Consider the following 17,691-nt stretch of genomic DNA (forward strand, 5'->3'; position numbering starts at 1 on the left):
GCACTTCTTTAGCAACTGCAAAGCCACTTGACCTTTCTCTGTGACATTTCTGGGCACACTCAATACTGCAATGGCTCTATTTTTGTATGAATTATAATCTCTGCAGGCCATAAGATGATATGGCAGTCTGTTGTGATATAACTACATTGCAGCTGATGATGTAACCAACTCTGCAGGCAGATTCAACACACACACACAGAAAAAGTAAGGTACTTCATGAAATCTTAAAATACAAAAATCCACTTTACACAGTGCTGCCATACACCCGTCTGATCTTAACTGTATACTGGTAAAACAAAAACAAAAAATAGGCCTACATTCATTATTGGCTACAGTCTGACCACAGTCACGTAACGGCTGCAACGGTCAATGATACTGCAGGTAGTTGTTTCTGCTAGTGTCATTGTTTCATAATCACAGCTTGTGTCGGCTTTACCTGAACAAACTTTTCATCTGTTGTAATTGAAATGTTATTGTCCATTTGTTGAAATGCATGCTGTGCACTTGGCCCCATTAAAAATAAGGGTCTCCCTCAATGGGCTCCAAGTTTTAAATAAAGGTTTGAAATTGAAATAGAAATAACAGGATTTTCTAATTAAATCTGATATGTCCCTCTTCTTCAGCCTGTATAGGCATATTCTGATTTACAAGAAATCCATATTCTGTGTACAAACTACAGATTTACAGAAAAACGTATAAAGATGTTAAGCTCTATTTGACTGTCCTTGCTGTATGTCAACATTATGGATTTGTACAGAACTCCACCGGAATGGTTAGAAAGGTTAATTTAAGGGTTCAATTATGATTGCAGAGAAAGGTTTTGGAGAGCGATGACAGTGTTAGTTGGACACTGGAACAGACAGGCTGGCTGGCTGGCAAATCACGTTGGATAATCAGATAACCTGCCAAATTGTGAGCCTGACCGCCTGCTGAAGCCTGCCACAGTTTCCCCTCACCGCTACCCCGGGGACAGAAGATAGGTAGAGAAAGCCAACACTGGCTTCAGAATAGAATACAAGAGTACAGTGGAAGTGACGAGTAGAGCATGACAGAGTGATAGAATCTAATAGAATAGAGTAGAACCTAGACCTAAAACATCCATTAGTCAACTGACGTGAAACATAACCACCAACTATTATGTTTTTTGCAAAAATGCCACAATTTAACTTCTTCCAGCTTCTGAAATGTCAAGATGTATTGGTTTGCAGGCATCTTCCAGCCATACAATGTTGTGCATCCTTTAAGGATAGTGACCTAAGATGATTACCTTGAAGAAACCCAAGAAATTGTTTAACCAAAGTGGTAAGCAGTGCACCAGCATCTTGTCTTCTGACCAATTAAGTTGGTAGAGGACAGCCTAAAAAAAAAAAAGTCACTAATCAATAACGTCATTAAATACATAACATTTGCTGTGTGTCAGATGATTCGAGTAAAAAATATTATAGTAATAAATAATAAAAATTATATTAAATTTTAGGCTAGGATTTTCTTTAGGATTTTAGGCTAGGTAACGTTAGCCCTGCCCAGCTCCGCTGGAAATATAAAAACCCTGTAATGGCAATAATGGTTGCAGTTGCAGCTCTAGTATAATTTAAGTGGAGGTTAGTTCATACTAAAATATCATGGTTTTAAGTGCATTAGTGTCAAGGAAGTCAGTAATGTTACACTAGAGCAAAAATAGTACAGAGTTAACGTGAGTGAGTGAGTGTGTGTGTGTGTGTGTGTTTCGCTCCTAAAAAGGATATAACGAGTGCAGCTCTATAAAGCAATCTAAAAGGGAGCTAATCGTGTAGCTAGCATCCGTGTAGATGCAGTCACTGTGTTTTCAGACAGTCTTCGTGGTTCAGTTAACACACAGGCGGTTTTCCTGCTGCTGCTGCTAGCTAATAACATGCTAACTACACCGTAAGCTAGCGTGAAGCTACCGGTAGGCACAAAGAGCCCACACAGCTGGCCCTAATTCTGCAATCCTGATCAATGCTGTCCAAACACAATATGCAGCCGCTCAGTCTTACCTCCTTTACTGCGACGACAGCTTCGAGTCCCCGCACAGACCCAAACTGTGCTTTCCTAACGTGATTTAATAGTGCACTGAGATCACCAGCTTTGTCCACTGTCTGGAAGAGATGCTCAGCGTCTGCTACTGCTCACCGATGTTTGAAGCATTAGCGTTTTCCTTTCAGCCTCTCACTGTAAAAATACAACTTCAGCCCGTTGCCCGTAAACCACCGTGAAAATGCGCCGTTACATTTTAAGACGACGGTTAGTAAAGAGAAGATGAAAGAAAGGCAGGCTTGAATGTCACTCCATTGAACAAATTAACTAAAAAGCAACAATATATCACAGCAGAATGTCTCCGTTTAATGTACTTGAACTGTAAATCGAATATAAACACAGCCACCAAGAAAAATAGAAAGAACGTTACGTACCTCTAGTGGACGTTAAACCTCACTACAGGAAAAAATTACAACGAGTTTGCGCTTTTGCAAAAACTTTACGGTTACGTGACGTAACGAAACCAGGACCAATTGGCTTCCAGGATGGGTGGGACAAACACAGATAACGGACCCAAAAATCCCTCCGTCTGCTTGATGCATGGATGATAATTATGTGAATTATGTGAAACGTTATGAGTTTTGGTGTTTGCCATACAGGGAGACGACAATGTCGGCCACCGATGTAGAAATACACTGAAGTAAGGTTAGTCAGAAGTTGCCTTAAATGAAACACCAACTGGTTAGCCATATGCTATTGGATAGCTACTAGCTGTCATTGTAATGAGCTAACTGACGATGAATGAAAATAATTAATTTTAAATTGATTCTAGCTATTATTAATGACATGTTGTATGATGTGGTTAACAATACTACGTTTTAAATAGCTAACGTTATTTAACAGCTATTCCAACGTAGCTGTCTATTCTTATAAGTCGGGTTTCTTGCTAAAATGCTTTATAGACCAAACATTCATCATAATTATGTGATGCTGAGTGTCTGATTTTTTTCGGACCTTTTTTTTTGTCTCCGTCCCATGGATGCCTGTCTGTTTCCTCCTCTGATCTGTCTCCAGTCAGTGAGATGTCTCTGGCTCAGAGGGTCTTGTTGACCTGGGTCTTCACCCTGGTCTTCCTCATCATGTTGGTACTGAAACTGGACGGGAAGGTAAATGGTTTTTTTCTCTCTTAATACATCAGTCTCTTCTTGTAAGTCTTCTCTTTGTTCACCCTATAATAGTAAGTAAGTAGTATAATTGTAGTATAGATATCCTAATTGTCCATTTTCTTTAAATCCTTGGTGTGTTTACTTACTGGATTTCATTTGTGTGTGATTTATTTAATTTTTTTTCACCTTGGTTAGAAATTGAGCCATCACACTGATATAAATGGTGAATAAACACCTTTTGATTATGTAACTGACATAATATTATCCCTCCAGGTGCAGTGGAACTGGTTCCTCATCTTCCTCCCGGTCTGGGTATTTGATGGCATCCTCATCCTCATGCTTGCCATCAAGATGGCAGGCCGTTGCAAGCCCGGGTACGACCCACGCAACGGCTCTCCAGACCTGCGTCTACGTGCCTGGTACCTGACGGCCATGCTGCTCAAGCTGGGCTTCTGCCTGACGCTGTGCGCCAAGCTGGAGAAGCTAGCTGATGTAAAGCTGACGTTTGTGTGTATACCACTGTGGACCATGTTGCTGGGGGCGCTGGTGGAGCTGGGGCTGAATATCTTTCCTGAAAGGAGAGAGGCCTAAGAGCTATGAATCATTACACCAACAACAAACAAAAACCTATCAGAAAATGGTTGAGAATATTTTTGTTGTTGGATGACCAAGACTTTGTGAAAATTGGAGCTTTTGCTTTGGCCTGATTATGATTCCAGAAGACTGAGGCTCAGAAATTAATCAAATCATTATATTAGTATTCATCTTAAGAATAAGAGATTTTGTGTAAAAATCTAAATCGTAGTGTGTACAGACCTCACAGGTGTATGCTGTGAGGGCTTCAGCATGGCAGGGACTCTCTCTAGCCTGGACTGTCTGTCCATTCATTTAAAATGGTCAAAATAGCTCAAAAATGACTCCATTTTCTTTATAAAGAAAAAATGCCGGAAGGGGATCAACTGTAAATGCATACGGTCTACTGTGAAGCCTACACTAAAAGGAAACATTAACATCCTCTAATGTTTGCTTTTGTCTTGAACTCAAGAGGTTCAGTATTGTTATGTATATAGGCTAGCACAGCCGCTCTCGTAAAGATCGCTACACAGGGAGGATGTGAACAGTATTTCATTTTGACTCCACTTCCTTTATTTAAGCTGCAGAACATTAACTATCACTCTTGGTACCGAATTGTGGAGTGTACCTTTTGTTACATATGCTTTAGATATTGTGTGGCTTTATTTAAGTCACAATCACTTTTCTTTTCATTCCTGATCTGTGCAGAGTAGTTGGCCAAATATTATTTCACAAGTTATGAATTTAGAGGTGTTCGGTAAAACAGCTTGATTTGGTTGCAATAACATAAGGAAATTGGATAATTGAGGTTCAGTTCAAATCAGTTCAGGGCATAAAAGCATCTTTGAACAACTTGTGATTTTTCCCCAGGCTACCCTCTTTACTCTGTACAATGTCTCTTTTGTACCTTGTAAATCATCATGTGCCCCATGAAAAGCAGTAAGCTGTTATTACTGTAGATAAAAGGGCCGCATTCGCTATGAAAAAAAACCCTTCGACATGTATCCTGTAAAAGATCATGTTATTACTGTATATTAATTATTAGGGTGCAAACGTGCATCAGAATACTTTCTACTAGCTAGTATTGTGTCATCATTGTTTCATATTTCAACTTTATGGTACGGCTGGCACTGTGGCATGCATACCATTTGTTTTGTGCCACTTGATTGTTTATTTCAAATACATTCTTTGCATTATTTTTGCACTATGGTAAAAAAAGGAATAGGTGTTTTGAGATTGAAAGTATTTGATAATTATTGCACGTCTTTTAAAAAAGTAAATGGATTCTGTATATTAAAAGCTGCGTATTTGTCTCCAATAAATACACATTCAAGTGTTGCCATACTCAGAAAGGTCAAATCATTTGTAGACTATGTAAAACACAGTATTGTGGTTGGGGGGATCCTGCTGGGACGTGTTCTGAAATGTGCTGTTAAGCAAGCAAAGAGCCAACAGCAGTGTGTGTGCGTCCAGTCTTTGTCTTTTCGGTCTACGTTAGTCTTTAAATATTTTAGAGCTTTTATGACTTTATAAAATGTTAGTGTTCAGATATATAAGTGTAGGAGATTAATTGATTTGCGCTAGCCATCCTGACACCGCCATCTACAGCAGCAGGACAAATCACTGTGGCATAACATTTTGTGTAATGGCTAGTTGAGCTGCTAGCATGCTAGCTGCTATGGACCTTTTTCACAGCAGACATTTTTGACTTGTCATAGTAGGAAAAGCACAGCTGAAATTGATAACCGTAACGATGGCTCAATTCCATCAGTGTCCCAGTAAGATATTTCAGAGAGTCAGCATGCACAATACCAGGACCTCTCCTAAGTGGAATGCAACCATCAGTAATGGTTTAATACCAGGACCTCTCCTAAGTGGAATGCAACCATCAGTAATGGTTTAATACCAGGACCTCTCCTAAGTGGAATGCAGCCATCAGTAATGGTTTAATACCAGGACCTCTCCTAAGTGGAATGCAGCCATCAGTAATGGTTTTGAATACACCTGTGCTTGTCCTACTATGACATGTTAACACGTCTGCCGTGAAAAAGGTCTATTGTTGTAAATTCACTAAGCCTGCGCTCATCCCACAAAATCTAATAATATGCAGAGGTGAAGGCAACTAAGTACATTCACTCAGGTACTTTTTCTTAAGTACAGTCATGAGGTATTTGTACTTTACTTGAGTATTTTCACTTTATACTTCTACTCCATTTCAGAGTGAAATATTGTACTTTTTACTCCACTACGATCTATCTGACGTGTATAGTTACTGAATGCTTTGCAGATACAAATTTACGTCATAAAAACATCAACTTTAAAAACCCAATGGATTACTTTTGGTACTTTTTCTGATCATTTTATTTAGGCTTTTTACTGCAGGACTTTTACCTTTAAAAGAATATTTTTTATTTTTATTGTAGTGGCACTTTGACTTAAGTAAAGGATTTTCTTGCATTCAGTGTTTTAGTACAGCGACGATTAATACTGTTCCTAGATAATTAGCACAGGAGTGAGGAGTGAATGTTTAAAGGCTGTACGGTCTGTTTTAATGACATTTTTCCGAGTATTCCCTCCAAAACGCTGTTTCTCTCATCTCCCAACTTCCTGCCTCACTCCCACTCGGTCAAGGTCGGCTGAGCTCCTCTGGCATTCCTGCTGTGTGTGAGAGACCGTAGGAAAGAATGAAAAAGACTGCTTTGAGTCTTATTTGACCTGACACACACCAGCCCTGAATTATGAGGCTATTGCATTGTGTTGTTTATGAGTTGTCTGCTCAAATCGCGCATGGTAAAACTGCTGAGGTCATTGCTGCAGACTGCAAGGAGTGGGTGGCTTGAATAACATCAATACCGAGAGAAAAAAACACACTAGGTGGGTAAATACAGACAAAGGCGGAGGTATGGCTACTTAGAATTAAAAATAACTAGTCTTTAACCAATTACACTTACAATTCGAGGTGCTAGTAAGGTTGGTAGCAAAGTGTTGAATGTCAGGTACTTCTGATATTGACATGACCCAAATCTTACACCTTAACACAGCTAGAACATATTGTCCCTAGCAGGTCTCTCTTGAGAATGAGACTGTGTCTCAGTGAGATTACCTGTATAAATAAAGGTTAAAATAAAAAAAAAGAATCAATATTCTATACAGAAAGCATGACTACTTGAATGTGAAAAGGGTTGCTTGAAGTTATGAACCCAGAGTGCTTTAAAGAGTCCCTATTATACTCCTTTTCAGCATCATATATTATTGTGGTCGACTAGAATTGGTTTAAATACTTTGATGTTCAAAAAACAGATTTTGTTTCTCATACTGCCCATTGCTGCAGCTCCTCTGTCTGAAACGGTCTGTCTGAGTTCTTGGCTTGCCTTACTGAAAAGCCCAGTCCGCTCCGATTGGTCAGCTGGCCCACTCTGTTGTGATTGGTCAACCAAACAAACAAGCCACTGGGCAGGCTGTGCTTGCTCAGGCAGGACCTATGGTCAGCACATAAACTGGGCCGGCTTTCATAATCAGTGACATCACTAATTGAGGAATTTCAAAGAGGAATGTGGCGAGGCGCTTTTAGGCAGTTGAGAAAAAGTGCTGTCTGTGGGAGAGAAAGCTCCATTTGGTGTTAATTGTGGTTTTTTGTAGTTTATACATCTATTGCATACCCACAAAACTATATAACACACTAAAAGATGGGGGAAAAAAGCATAATATGGGCTCTTAAAAAGGGTCTCTCAGAGCATTGTTTCAGCCACAGCAGACATTTTTAGCAAAAAAGCTCTAAAAACCCACTTGTTTACCATCTATATCACTATATTGATATTAAAAGACCAATATGAAGATATTTAAGGATTGCATTGTGTTTAGAATTCATCATTTCCCCTGCCCACAAGTGGCAAAACAGTTATTTTAGGTTTAAAGATGCCCTGTGGTGTTTTGTAAAAGTTGTGTTTACATTCAGCGTTTCTCAGCTAAACACATTGTGTATTCTTAAATCTGTCCAACAAACGCGTTTCCTTCCTCAAAAAACATTTGAAAATTAGATTTTTTTTAAATATTCTAAATCCTGCATTGTTACAGTCATGTTGTGGTGCGTTCCAGTTGAACCGGGTAGTCGGTATTTCTGAGTTCCCTGTTGGACAATCATCTGCATCACATCCAACATGGCTGCTCTGAGTATACGGTTGAGCACTTCTGTCTTGTTTGCATGAGCAAAATACAGCATAATGCGTTGTTATCAACTTGTATTGCTAACAATGGCTAACCTAGCTAGAGTCCACCTATTCGTGAAATATAATAGTTTTCCGACTTGTTACTGGAACGCGACTTGGCAGGTAAATGCAGCATTAGCTTGCTTGCGGTTTTCTTCTTCACTGCCTTTGTTGTTGCATTGCTACATTTGACACGTTATTGCCACCAAGTGTTGGTCAGCAGAATAGCATGAAACTGATGGCATAGAAGCAAACAGGGACCCACTCATAAAACCGGACATATTTTTTTCCAAATTAATGTCGGAAGGGGAGGGACTTCGCCTCTCTATAGTGGTACTAGTGGTCAAAAACTCCACAGAGTACCTTTAGTCTCGCATTGCCAGACCTTCCTCCACAGCGCTGCGAAGGAAGGTCTGGCTAGTCCACACTACATTCCGGGATAGGAGAAAAATGTGCTCGGTTTATTGGCATTTCTTTAAACCAATCACAATTGTCTTGGGCGGCGCCAGGCGCCGGACGCAGGTACGGTGCCCTCTGCAAAATAGTCGCGGCAAGGAAGTTGTTTTCGGGGAACATGTGCACGTAGGGAGGCGAGCTCTGGGATTAAAATGGCTGTCGAGTGTGTGATGAGAATTTGACTCAAACAAAAGATAAATATAATTTGATTGTCGGTTCTAGCTCGGAGGAGGTTTCCTGAATCGACTGGAGTTTAGAATGCCAACACAAAGAAAGTCGAAGGTGAGGGACATCCGGGCGGGGCCTCTGGCAGCCCCGGAACAATCCCGTAAATGGAACCTGGTCGATATAGACAAAGTATCTATCTAAACCTCAGCCATCCTGTTTCCCACATGCATAACAAGTTTGATGAGACTATTTTGAGAATACATATGAACATTCTTCAAACTTGACTTTTTTTTTTCTACATGCAAGTTTTTAACCACCAGACCGTACCACAACATTTTCCATACATTGAACCTTTTATTAGCTAGGCTCATATTTAAAGTAGAAACCACACTACAACTTTTTTCCTCTTTACAAAACGTATTATGTACACTACAGTGCTGACAGTTAAAAATCACAGAAACAAAATAGAAAAACAAACAAACCAAAAACCTTGAGATAAATATATTCTGTGAAAACAACATAGCCCCTGGAGACTTGTTTTGTTTTCAACCATAATTTTGTCACATTTGTACAAAAAAATATAGAAGTTCCCGTCAGGTTTTTTTTTTTTTTTGTAACATCTGAAAACCAAAAGCATAAAAAGAGCTGCAGAGCGCCTTGCAACTGGCATTAAGTGCTTTATCGTCATCTTCTCACTTCCCCAAAGCCACAAAGTGAAGAGTTCTGTCTCTGGAATGAAGTCCTGACAGACAGGCTGGTGGTAAGACTAATCATGGAAAACAACCCTGCTTTTAGGGCATCGTCCCATTGAACCACAAAATTTGACTCATCCCAACTTATGCCGCAGAAATTTGGAAGAGTTTTCAGTGGCTTTAGAGACCAATTTAAGGCTTTGCTTTCATTTTCTAGTGAAAACTTCAAACTCCCAAGAAAGGACAGAACTCCTTCTCTATATGGCTCTGGACCATGTAGTAGTTCACAGTTAAGGACAGGCACTGGGGAAATGTGGGCTACATTAGCAAGTGGGCTGTACTCCAATATTGATAGTAAAATCAAGACATCAATAACAAAATAAAAATCAAGTTTTCAAGTGAGACAGAAGAGTTTGATTCCAAAATCAGATATCCACCACTTGGGAGAAAAATATTAATAGTTGTGGCTAAAACAGAATTTCAATAATTTATTGTACTTTTTAAACACAAAGAGGTCACTCCAGTCCCTGGTTGATAAATAAGACATTTCAATAGACATGATGCTCCACACTGTACAGAACTAGACTTCAGTTAAATAGATAAATAGTGCTTTGGGAATGAACTCGACAGTGTACCTTCTGTGTTTTGGAGCATTTGTCCACAAATAATAAAAACAATTGTATCATGTTAGTCTGAGGCCTGAATGGTTAACGGAATAGTCTTGGAAGAAACTGAAATTGCCCTGTACATCTGACATAATTAGTATCTCCAATAATATCAATTGTATTTAAACAGCAGTGGATATATCCATGTTACAAAGTGCTGTAATGAGTCACATTTTGGAAGTCTTGACCTACTGCATCTGTATGATATTGCTCTGCTCATTTGGTAATTCTTTTCCAGATGCTGTGAGATCAAAAGTTAAGTCATGGCGAGCTCTTAATGTAGCTGCATAGGTACTAATAATATAATGCTGCAGATTGAATATTTCAACGACCCTGAACAATTACCTAAAGGTAACTAAGATATAGGATTGTTTTTAGGAGACCAATATATTCGTGGATGTGTGCTGAATGCTTTTTTCTTTTTCTTCCTGAGACTCTGAAGGCCGCTCTGTGCAGTAGCCTTGGCTTGGGTCGAATTCGTCCTTGGCTGAACAGCAAGTGCTCTGTTTCCAAAATTAGGAGACCCTGGTACACATCCAACAGACACTGAAAAACACAGCAAGATTACGCTTAAGAGCTCTGCCACTAGTGTTGAGGGCTACAGGTACAAGATAATCGCAACACTTTTAAGGAGAAGTTTGACATTTTGAAAAATATGCTTATTCAGGTTTTTTTCTTCTTCTTTTTTCAGAGAGTTAGATTGTTTCTACTCTGATGTCTGTATGGTAAATATGAAGCTGAAGCAGGTTAGCAAGCTAGCAGAATTCACCTACCAGCACCTCTAGAGCTCACTAACTAAGACGTGCAGTAGATGTAGGAACAGTAACTTGTAACTTGTCTCCGCTTGTTGCCTGGCTTCTCACAGAGATGACAAGACTCCAGTGTTTCCAGTCATTATGCTAAGCTAAGCTAAGCGGCTGCTGGCTCCAGCTTTATATTGACTGTACAGACATGAGTGGTGTCGATCTTCTCATCTAGTTCTCGTCAAGACAGCAAATAAACGCATTTTCCAAGATGTCAAAATATTCCATTAAACTGTGACTCTCTTTATGATGCTTACTAAACTTATAATTGACATGGGGGGGGGCAATAAAACACTGGAAAAGTCCTAACATGATTCAATATGACATCACTGGCTTTGTATCAATAGCTTTGAATTCAGAATACGGATACGTGCTGTCACCATTTCAATAATGGGGAAATGCATTTAGATTTATATTCTGCAGATTATTGCGGGGCATTATTGCTCAAAATACAATATCAGGGAAACATACTGTGATATACTGTATTGATTAAGATGTATCAATACAATACAGTAGAGGAAATGTAGAAATATTACATAAATACAATAGTGTATTGTATAATATCACAATTTGACCCATCATAATTCAAGAAACAGTCTCGGGCACAAAGAATATACTAGAAAAAAGCCACAAAAATGGAAGCATTAGCTGCAAGTTTCACAAAAAGGTCATCATCCTAATGACCTTTTTTCATATAAATATCCGACGCTAAGTCCGTAAAAGCAGAAATGTACCATTTTTTTCCTTCCTACCTCTGATGGCTCACTTAAAGAAAAAACCGAACCAGACAGCAGTTTGGCAGACTAGGGAGCTCATTCAACCCTTGATCCTGAATAAGATCTTCTTTTAAGTCAGAACTGGTGGAGCAGTACATAACTGAAGGCTACAGAATAAACTGAAAACTACCAATAAATGCAATCACTTCTCAATATTTCTGACCCAGTTCAAACAAAGCATCCAGTACAATCTGAACGAGTCAAAAGGTCTGGGGTGAATAAAGTTCGACTCGGCTTCATAAACTACGATACTGTGTGTTCATACCGATTCGCTACACCGTCTTCCTCGACAGTTCCTCTGTACATCGCTTTACGACATCACAACCAAAATAAAACCTTGTACTGTACATATACAGTCATTTAGAAACAACATCGTTATGTACAAAAACTACTATAAAATCGGGTTCTGCCCCTCTTCATGCTTTGGGGGAGGGAGGAGGACAGAAGGGCAGGGTTGAGGGGGGAGAGGAGGTGGAAGAGAAGGAGGAGGGGGAGGCGGCGTGGACGAAGGAGGAGGAGGCGGGTGAGGGAAAGACTGAGGCTGGTATTGCGGCTGTAGCGGGTAAGGGCTGGGGGGCTGAGAGAGGAAAGACTGAGGGGGGAGGAAGTGGTGGGGCGAGAAGTGGGGATGCTGAGGGGGGAAGTAGGTGTTGGCGTGCGGGGCGAACTGGTGATGGTGAGACAGGTGCGGAGGAAGGGACTGGGAGCCGGCGAGGGGAGTGCTTGCTTGATGCGGGGAGGCGATACGGGGGGCTGGTAGTACGGTTGGGACTGGGCGCTGACGTTGGCTTGGCGTGGCGGATGCAGGTGGAGCTGGCTCATGTGAACTGAATGTGGTGGGGCTTTCTGACAGAGGTAAGAGTTCAGGGGTTGGGGCTGTGCCGGGAGAGGGGGACTGGACAGCGGATTTGGGGAGAGGATTGGAGGTCTATGAGGAAGATGGGAGTGTGGCAGGAGAGGGGAGAAGGAGGGGGGAAGCATGTGAGGGAGGTGAGGAGGTGGGAGATGCTGGGGTGTGTACTGCTGCATGTACATCCCTTGCCTCCCGGTGTCCTGTGGCGGAGGCATCGGTGGCTCGGCAGACGTCCTGGCGTCCACACCGGGAGTCCATCTCTCCTGGAGCGCTTGTGTCCGAAAGTCTGTCGTCGTCGTCGTGTGTGTGTGTCTGTCGTGCGCGTGTGTCCGCGTGTCGGCTTGTGAATTCGCAGAGGCGTGTGCTTGTACGTCCGCAGCCGGTGACCCGCGTGAGGCTCGAACCTCCGGCTGCGCCCACGCCCGCGTGTCTGAAGGGACGTCGGGCTTCGGGCGAAGTGAGTCTTTGTCTTTCGGCCGGTCCAACTGAGAGGAGCAAGGCAGCCGCGAAGTCGAAGAGACGGTGGAAGGAGGGAGTGGCGAGGAACACGAGTCCACTGCAGGTGTGGGACTAGTCAGGGAGGATGTAGCGGAGGTGGACACGGAGGAAGATGTGGACACGGCAGGAGATGGGAAAGAGGTAGAGGATGGACTGGGAGCAGCAAAAGAGGAGTGCAAAGAAGTAACGGCTGAAGGCGACAAAGAAGAGGAAGACTTAGAGTGTGGTGATTTAGGCGCTGAAGAGGCGGGCCTTATGCTGGAAGACGTCATTCTGCTGTCCGAATGATGGTGATGGGGGTGATGATGAAGGTGCTTTGATGATGCAGCTTTGGGTTTTGTGTCCTGATGAGGAGGATGAGGGGCAGGAGGGAGAGGTGAAGGTGATTTATTCTTGCAGAGAGGACGCGCTGGGAGTTCTGCTTTCCCCTTTGCGGGAGGGGAACCCTGTCGTTTGGGTTTCCCTCCTTCTTTTAGCCTCTCCTTCTCCAACTCTTTGTCTCTAGCGCTGCTCGTGTTCCAGTCTACTGAGAGAGCGGGCGGAGACAGAAGAGGTGGAGGATTCGGTCCTTCATTTTTGACAGCCGGCAACGTCCTGTTTTCTGCCACATCAACCTCCACGTGCTCTTCCTTCACTCCTTTTTCACCCTTCTTTTCTCTCCTCTCCTCCACCACCTCTTCTTCCTCCACTGTTTTCCTCTCCTTCGCCTTCAACTTAACCTGCTCTTCCTCCTCCTCCTCCTCCTCCTTCCCCTCCTCCTCCTCTTGCTCCTCTGCCTCTTCCAGGTGATATTGTCTTAAGCGTACGTGCCATGCCAGGCTGCAGACCGACGACACGGTCTTAAACTGGTGGACCACGTTGCGAGGGATGAAATAGATGTCATCGTGGCACAGGCGGATGCGTGCGTAGTGGATGCCCTCGCGCCGCAGCTGGTTGAGTTTGGCATCATCCACCCACTGCACACACTGCAAAGAGAGTTTAGATAGAGGGAATGAAGAGGAACCCTCCAAAAAAATAAAACCTCCATATTTTGACACTGAGATGTGTTTTTTTTAAACGTCATTATCAGAAGAAGAATTTGAAGTTTTCTCCTTTTTTATTCTTCTTTCCGACCTTTGTCGATTACAGCACATTTGAGATAAAGGTGTGTTGTTGTGAAACATCCTGGATCCTTAGTTAAATGGTAACTGAAGAAAACTGACCCATCCGTCCTTTGCTCCAGACAAAGTTCTCTAACTGACTGCAGTTCAACTTTGCTCCACAATGTGGCAGCATCTACATTGTGTGTGTGTGTGTGTGTGTGTGTGTGTGTGTGTGTGTGTGTGTGTGTGTGTGTGTGTGTGTGTGTGTGTGTGTGTGTGTGTGTAATGTAAAAACCTGAGACAGCGGAGGTTCGTATAGGTCCAACTGCAGCCTCTGGACTACATGAGGAAAATCACCAGCATGGAAACAAACGACGTCTTTGGTTACACGAGGAGGCTCCGAGCTGACAACAAGGGAGGGAGGGGAGGACAGAGTGAGAAGGATTACGTGATAGGTCTTGGAGAGTAAGCTGTATAAACACTGAGCATGTGTTGCTTCTAAACAAAGTAATGCCATCACTACCCGTACCCCAACAGTGCGATGACATCACGTTGCTTCCCCGCTTACCTTTCACCGGCCTGTACAGCCTTCAGCACCCCCACGGCGGCTGTGGTTTGTCGCTCAAAGCCCTGACCGATGTGATCGGCGTGGGCCCGGGTCCGATCCTCAAACAGCATCTCTCTGGGCTCGCTGGTCCGGGGCAGCGACTGCAGCAGGTTCTTCACCTCGTTAGTGGAGCTATGACAGACCAGAAATAAAACACTGTGAAAAGTACAAAGACACGCAATAGTGGCCACGCATTTCTACAAAGATTTATCTCATGTCTCTGCTTCCCTGCCGTCTATCTAAAGAAGGAAATGACTATCGGTGAGTGGGCAGCTTTGTGTATTTCTTTGTTTCCTGTCTGCTGTGGCAAAATAAAAGCACCAGACAGGCTTCATCTGCCGGTGTTGTTGTGATCTTTGTTGACTTTCTCATTGATGTAATCCAGACGCCACAGTATGACACGAGGAGCAGATAGGATGTTAGAGAAGATGAAAACTGCATTAGATATGGATATGATAAAACATTCTTGTTTGTGTATTCAGGTATTGGAGCATTTTCAGTAGAGCTGCAACGATTATTATAATCAATTAATCTGCTGATTCTTACCTAGATTAATGGTTTGGTCTCTCCAAACACCCCAGAACTCCAAAAATATTCACTTTAATATCATAGAAAAGTAAGAATATCTACAAATATTCACATTTTATAAGATGGAACCAGAGATTTTTTTAATTAAAAAATAACTTAAAATGAATCAATTATTAAAATACTTGATGATTTTTTTTTGGCGATCAACTAATCAATTACGTGTTTCGGCTCTACTTTACAGCAAACCTAATTAGGTGCTTCACAGCATACCAAGGCTGAAACAATTAGTTGATGATTTTGATGATAATAATAATAATAAAATACATTTGTGTGTGATTTATGATTATGGAGCCTAAATGACATTTGTTCTTAAATGTGAGAAATCTGCTGCTTTTCTCCGATTTGTGGGAAAGTAGGAAAATGCTATTATTTTCGAACATTAGATAAGCGAAAAAATAATCAATGTATTAATCAATAATGAATATAATCGTTTATCGGTTGGGATGTACAGGATGAAAAAGCTTGTTTGCATTTACTTTATTAAACATCTGTGTGGTGTATTCAGTGAATGTCCTAACTAGATGTTTCACAGCACACTGTAAAAACATATTCATTGTCTGCATATATAAAAATGATATTTAACTATTTGTTTTTAGCTACAGACTAATATTTCTTTCTTCCAATGCAAATTATTTTGTAAAAAAAAAAATAATAATAATAATAAAAAAAAAAAGGCATTTTAAATAATGGAAAGAAAAAGTGCTGGAACACATCCACATAGGGCCACACTTGGCTTCATGCATACAGCATACAGAGAAGCTGAGGCGTAAAAGCATAAGAAATAGAAGTACTGCAGTCAGCTCACTACTGGATCAGTGACTCACACTGGAGCTGCAGTCAGATTCAAACAAGAGCACAAACACACACTCACAGAGTCTGTGAGCGATTCCTTCGAGAGTGTTACACAGACAGAAGAGCAGCTACCCGTGCTTCATTCATTCAGAGATAAGAGGAGAGGTAGGAAGAAGGAGCAGAGAAAAATAGTACACACACACACACACACACACACACACACACACACACACACACACACACACACACACACACACACACACACACACACACACACACACACACACACACACACACACACACACACACACACACAGAGCTGTGTCTGAGCTGACTGCAGGCTGACAGTAATGAATGTAAAACCAGGAAAGCTTGTAAGTGAAACACTGAAAAGAAGAGCGTGTAAAGGGAGGAGTACTGCTGAACGTGCACATCTAAAGCAATATTTGAAGAGGGCAAATGTCTCTGCACCAAGTCGTCAGGACAGACTCCTGTGCATTTATGGGCAACTAAAGTCGGTGGGAGAAGAAAAGAGGAGACCTAGGGAAATGGATGAGTTGGAGAGGAGAGGCAGGGAGAGGGAGAGAGGAGATGACAGAGGGAAATGGGGGATAAAGAAGGAGAGAGAGCTGGGGAGTGGAGGGATTGGGCAGTAAAAAGGAGTGTAAAGAGGAGGGAGACCGAGGGAAATACATCAACAAACACTGTTAAAGTAAATCTTAAACCTGCAGCACACTGAAAAGGTTGTTCATCACATTTGGGTAAGTACCTCGTTAAAGAAAACTTAAGATTCTCAGTGTACTCTATGTTCACTGAGAGGCTTCAAGTTTCCACTTAAATACTACTTACACTTGTGTGAGTTGCATACTGGACTGAAAAAGCATGCTGTTAAATTCACGTCTTAGACTCTGATTAAAAAGGTAAGCGCAGAGAAACGTTCTCTCTTGTTATAAAAACAGCATTCCAATATAAAACTCAGCATATACATCATTCTGCACAGTGAAAGTAAAACAGCCAAGTCAAGTAGCAATAAGCACAAACAGCATTTCTTTTTTTTCTTTTCTTTTTTCACTGGAGGGGGAATTTAAATGTCTAGTTTTATCCAAAAACAGAAAAAATACCTCGCACATCTATAATGTGAGAAGTTTTATCCAACCAGCAATCCAAAATCTAAAGATATTTATTTCACAATTATATAAAATAGAGAAATTCCTCAAAATGGAGAAGCTGGAACCAGAAAATGTTTGGAGTTTTTGAAGTTATCAAAATAGCTGCTGATTAATTTCCTGTCGTCCAACTAATTGATTAATTGACTAATTATTTCAACTCTACTTGAGACGAAGCAGGCTGGGTGGGGTTTTGACATCATCGTGCTGACAGCCAGCCGGCTCTGGATGGACTCACGTCCGCCACTTCGTCATGCCATCCGTATCTAAACAGGAACAGCATGCTCTGCGTCAGACCTCTGTCCTGTTTGTTACTGGTGCTTGCCAAGGTTGCTGCTCTCACTATGCAATTAGTGTAAATCTCTGGAAGCTTGGTGCTCATTCACCAAAAAGCTGAAATATGTTTTGGTTTATTTTCATCGTCTGACCACTATAATCAAGCTGAATTCTCAGACTGAGAGTCTCGGTGCCGTCAGAAACACGCAACAGCTCGACCTTTTCACTGAAACCACCAAGAAAAGGAAAAGAAGCACTGTGAAGAGATGTTCCCCATACACATGCCGCCTTCCTTCAACACAACATACGGTCAAACTGCAGACGAGGTCT

At 41.7% G+C, this 17,691-nt stretch overlaps 3 protein-coding genes across 6 annotated transcripts in view; 1 reads left to right on the forward strand and 2 right to left on the reverse strand.

Moving 5' to 3' along the window:
* LOC120553476 (protein PHTF2-like) overlaps positions 1 to 2,165 on the reverse strand; it is a 45,325-nt gene extending 43,160 nt beyond the window's left edge. For 2 of the 3 annotated variants that reach the window (XM_039791920.1, XM_039791919.1), the window contains exon 1: positions 2,016 to 2,165. The gene's annotated coding sequence lies outside the window, so the exon portion shown is untranslated. The remainder of the gene's footprint in view (positions 1 to 2,015) is intronic. The other variant, XM_039791922.1, reaches the window with a different exon arrangement.
* Positions 2,166 to 2,312: 147 nt separating this feature from the next.
* On the forward strand, positions 2,313 to 5,086 carry LOC120553485 (transmembrane protein 60-like). Of its 2 annotated transcripts, none has more exons than XM_039791946.1 (3): positions 2,313 to 2,700; positions 3,070 to 3,161; positions 3,435 to 5,086. In XM_039791946.1, the coding sequence occupies exons 2-3, from the start codon at positions 3,078 to 3,080 to the stop codon at positions 3,750 to 3,752; spliced, it is 402 nt and encodes a 133-aa protein (XP_039647880.1). In that variant the 5' UTR covers positions 2,313 to 2,700; positions 3,070 to 3,077; the 3' UTR covers positions 3,753 to 5,086. The 2 variants fall into 2 exon arrangements, with proteins under 2 accessions (XP_039647880.1, XP_039647882.1); XM_039791948.1 differs by having other exon boundaries at positions 2,313 to 2,695.
* Positions 5,087 to 8,897: 3,811 nt separating this feature from the next.
* The window catches only part of LOC120553471 (lysine-specific demethylase RSBN1L-like), a 38,948-nt gene continuing 30,154 nt past the window's right edge, over positions 8,898 to 17,691 (reverse strand). Inside the window, exons 7-9 of the mRNA XM_039791885.1 lie at positions 14,501 to 14,671; positions 14,228 to 14,336; positions 8,898 to 13,815 (exon numbers count right to left, since the gene is read on the reverse strand). Of these exons, the coding sequence (XP_039647819.1) occupies positions 11,875 to 13,815; positions 14,228 to 14,336; positions 14,501 to 14,671 (2,221 nt within the window). The 3' untranslated portion in view covers positions 8,898 to 11,874. The remainder of the gene's footprint in view (positions 13,816 to 14,227; positions 14,337 to 14,500; positions 14,672 to 17,691) is intronic.

This window comes from Perca fluviatilis, chromosome 23 (genome assembly GCF_010015445.1).
Source record: "Perca fluviatilis chromosome 23, GENO_Pfluv_1.0, whole genome shotgun sequence".
Taxonomy (NCBI): domain Eukaryota; kingdom Metazoa; phylum Chordata; class Actinopteri; order Perciformes; family Percidae; genus Perca; species Perca fluviatilis.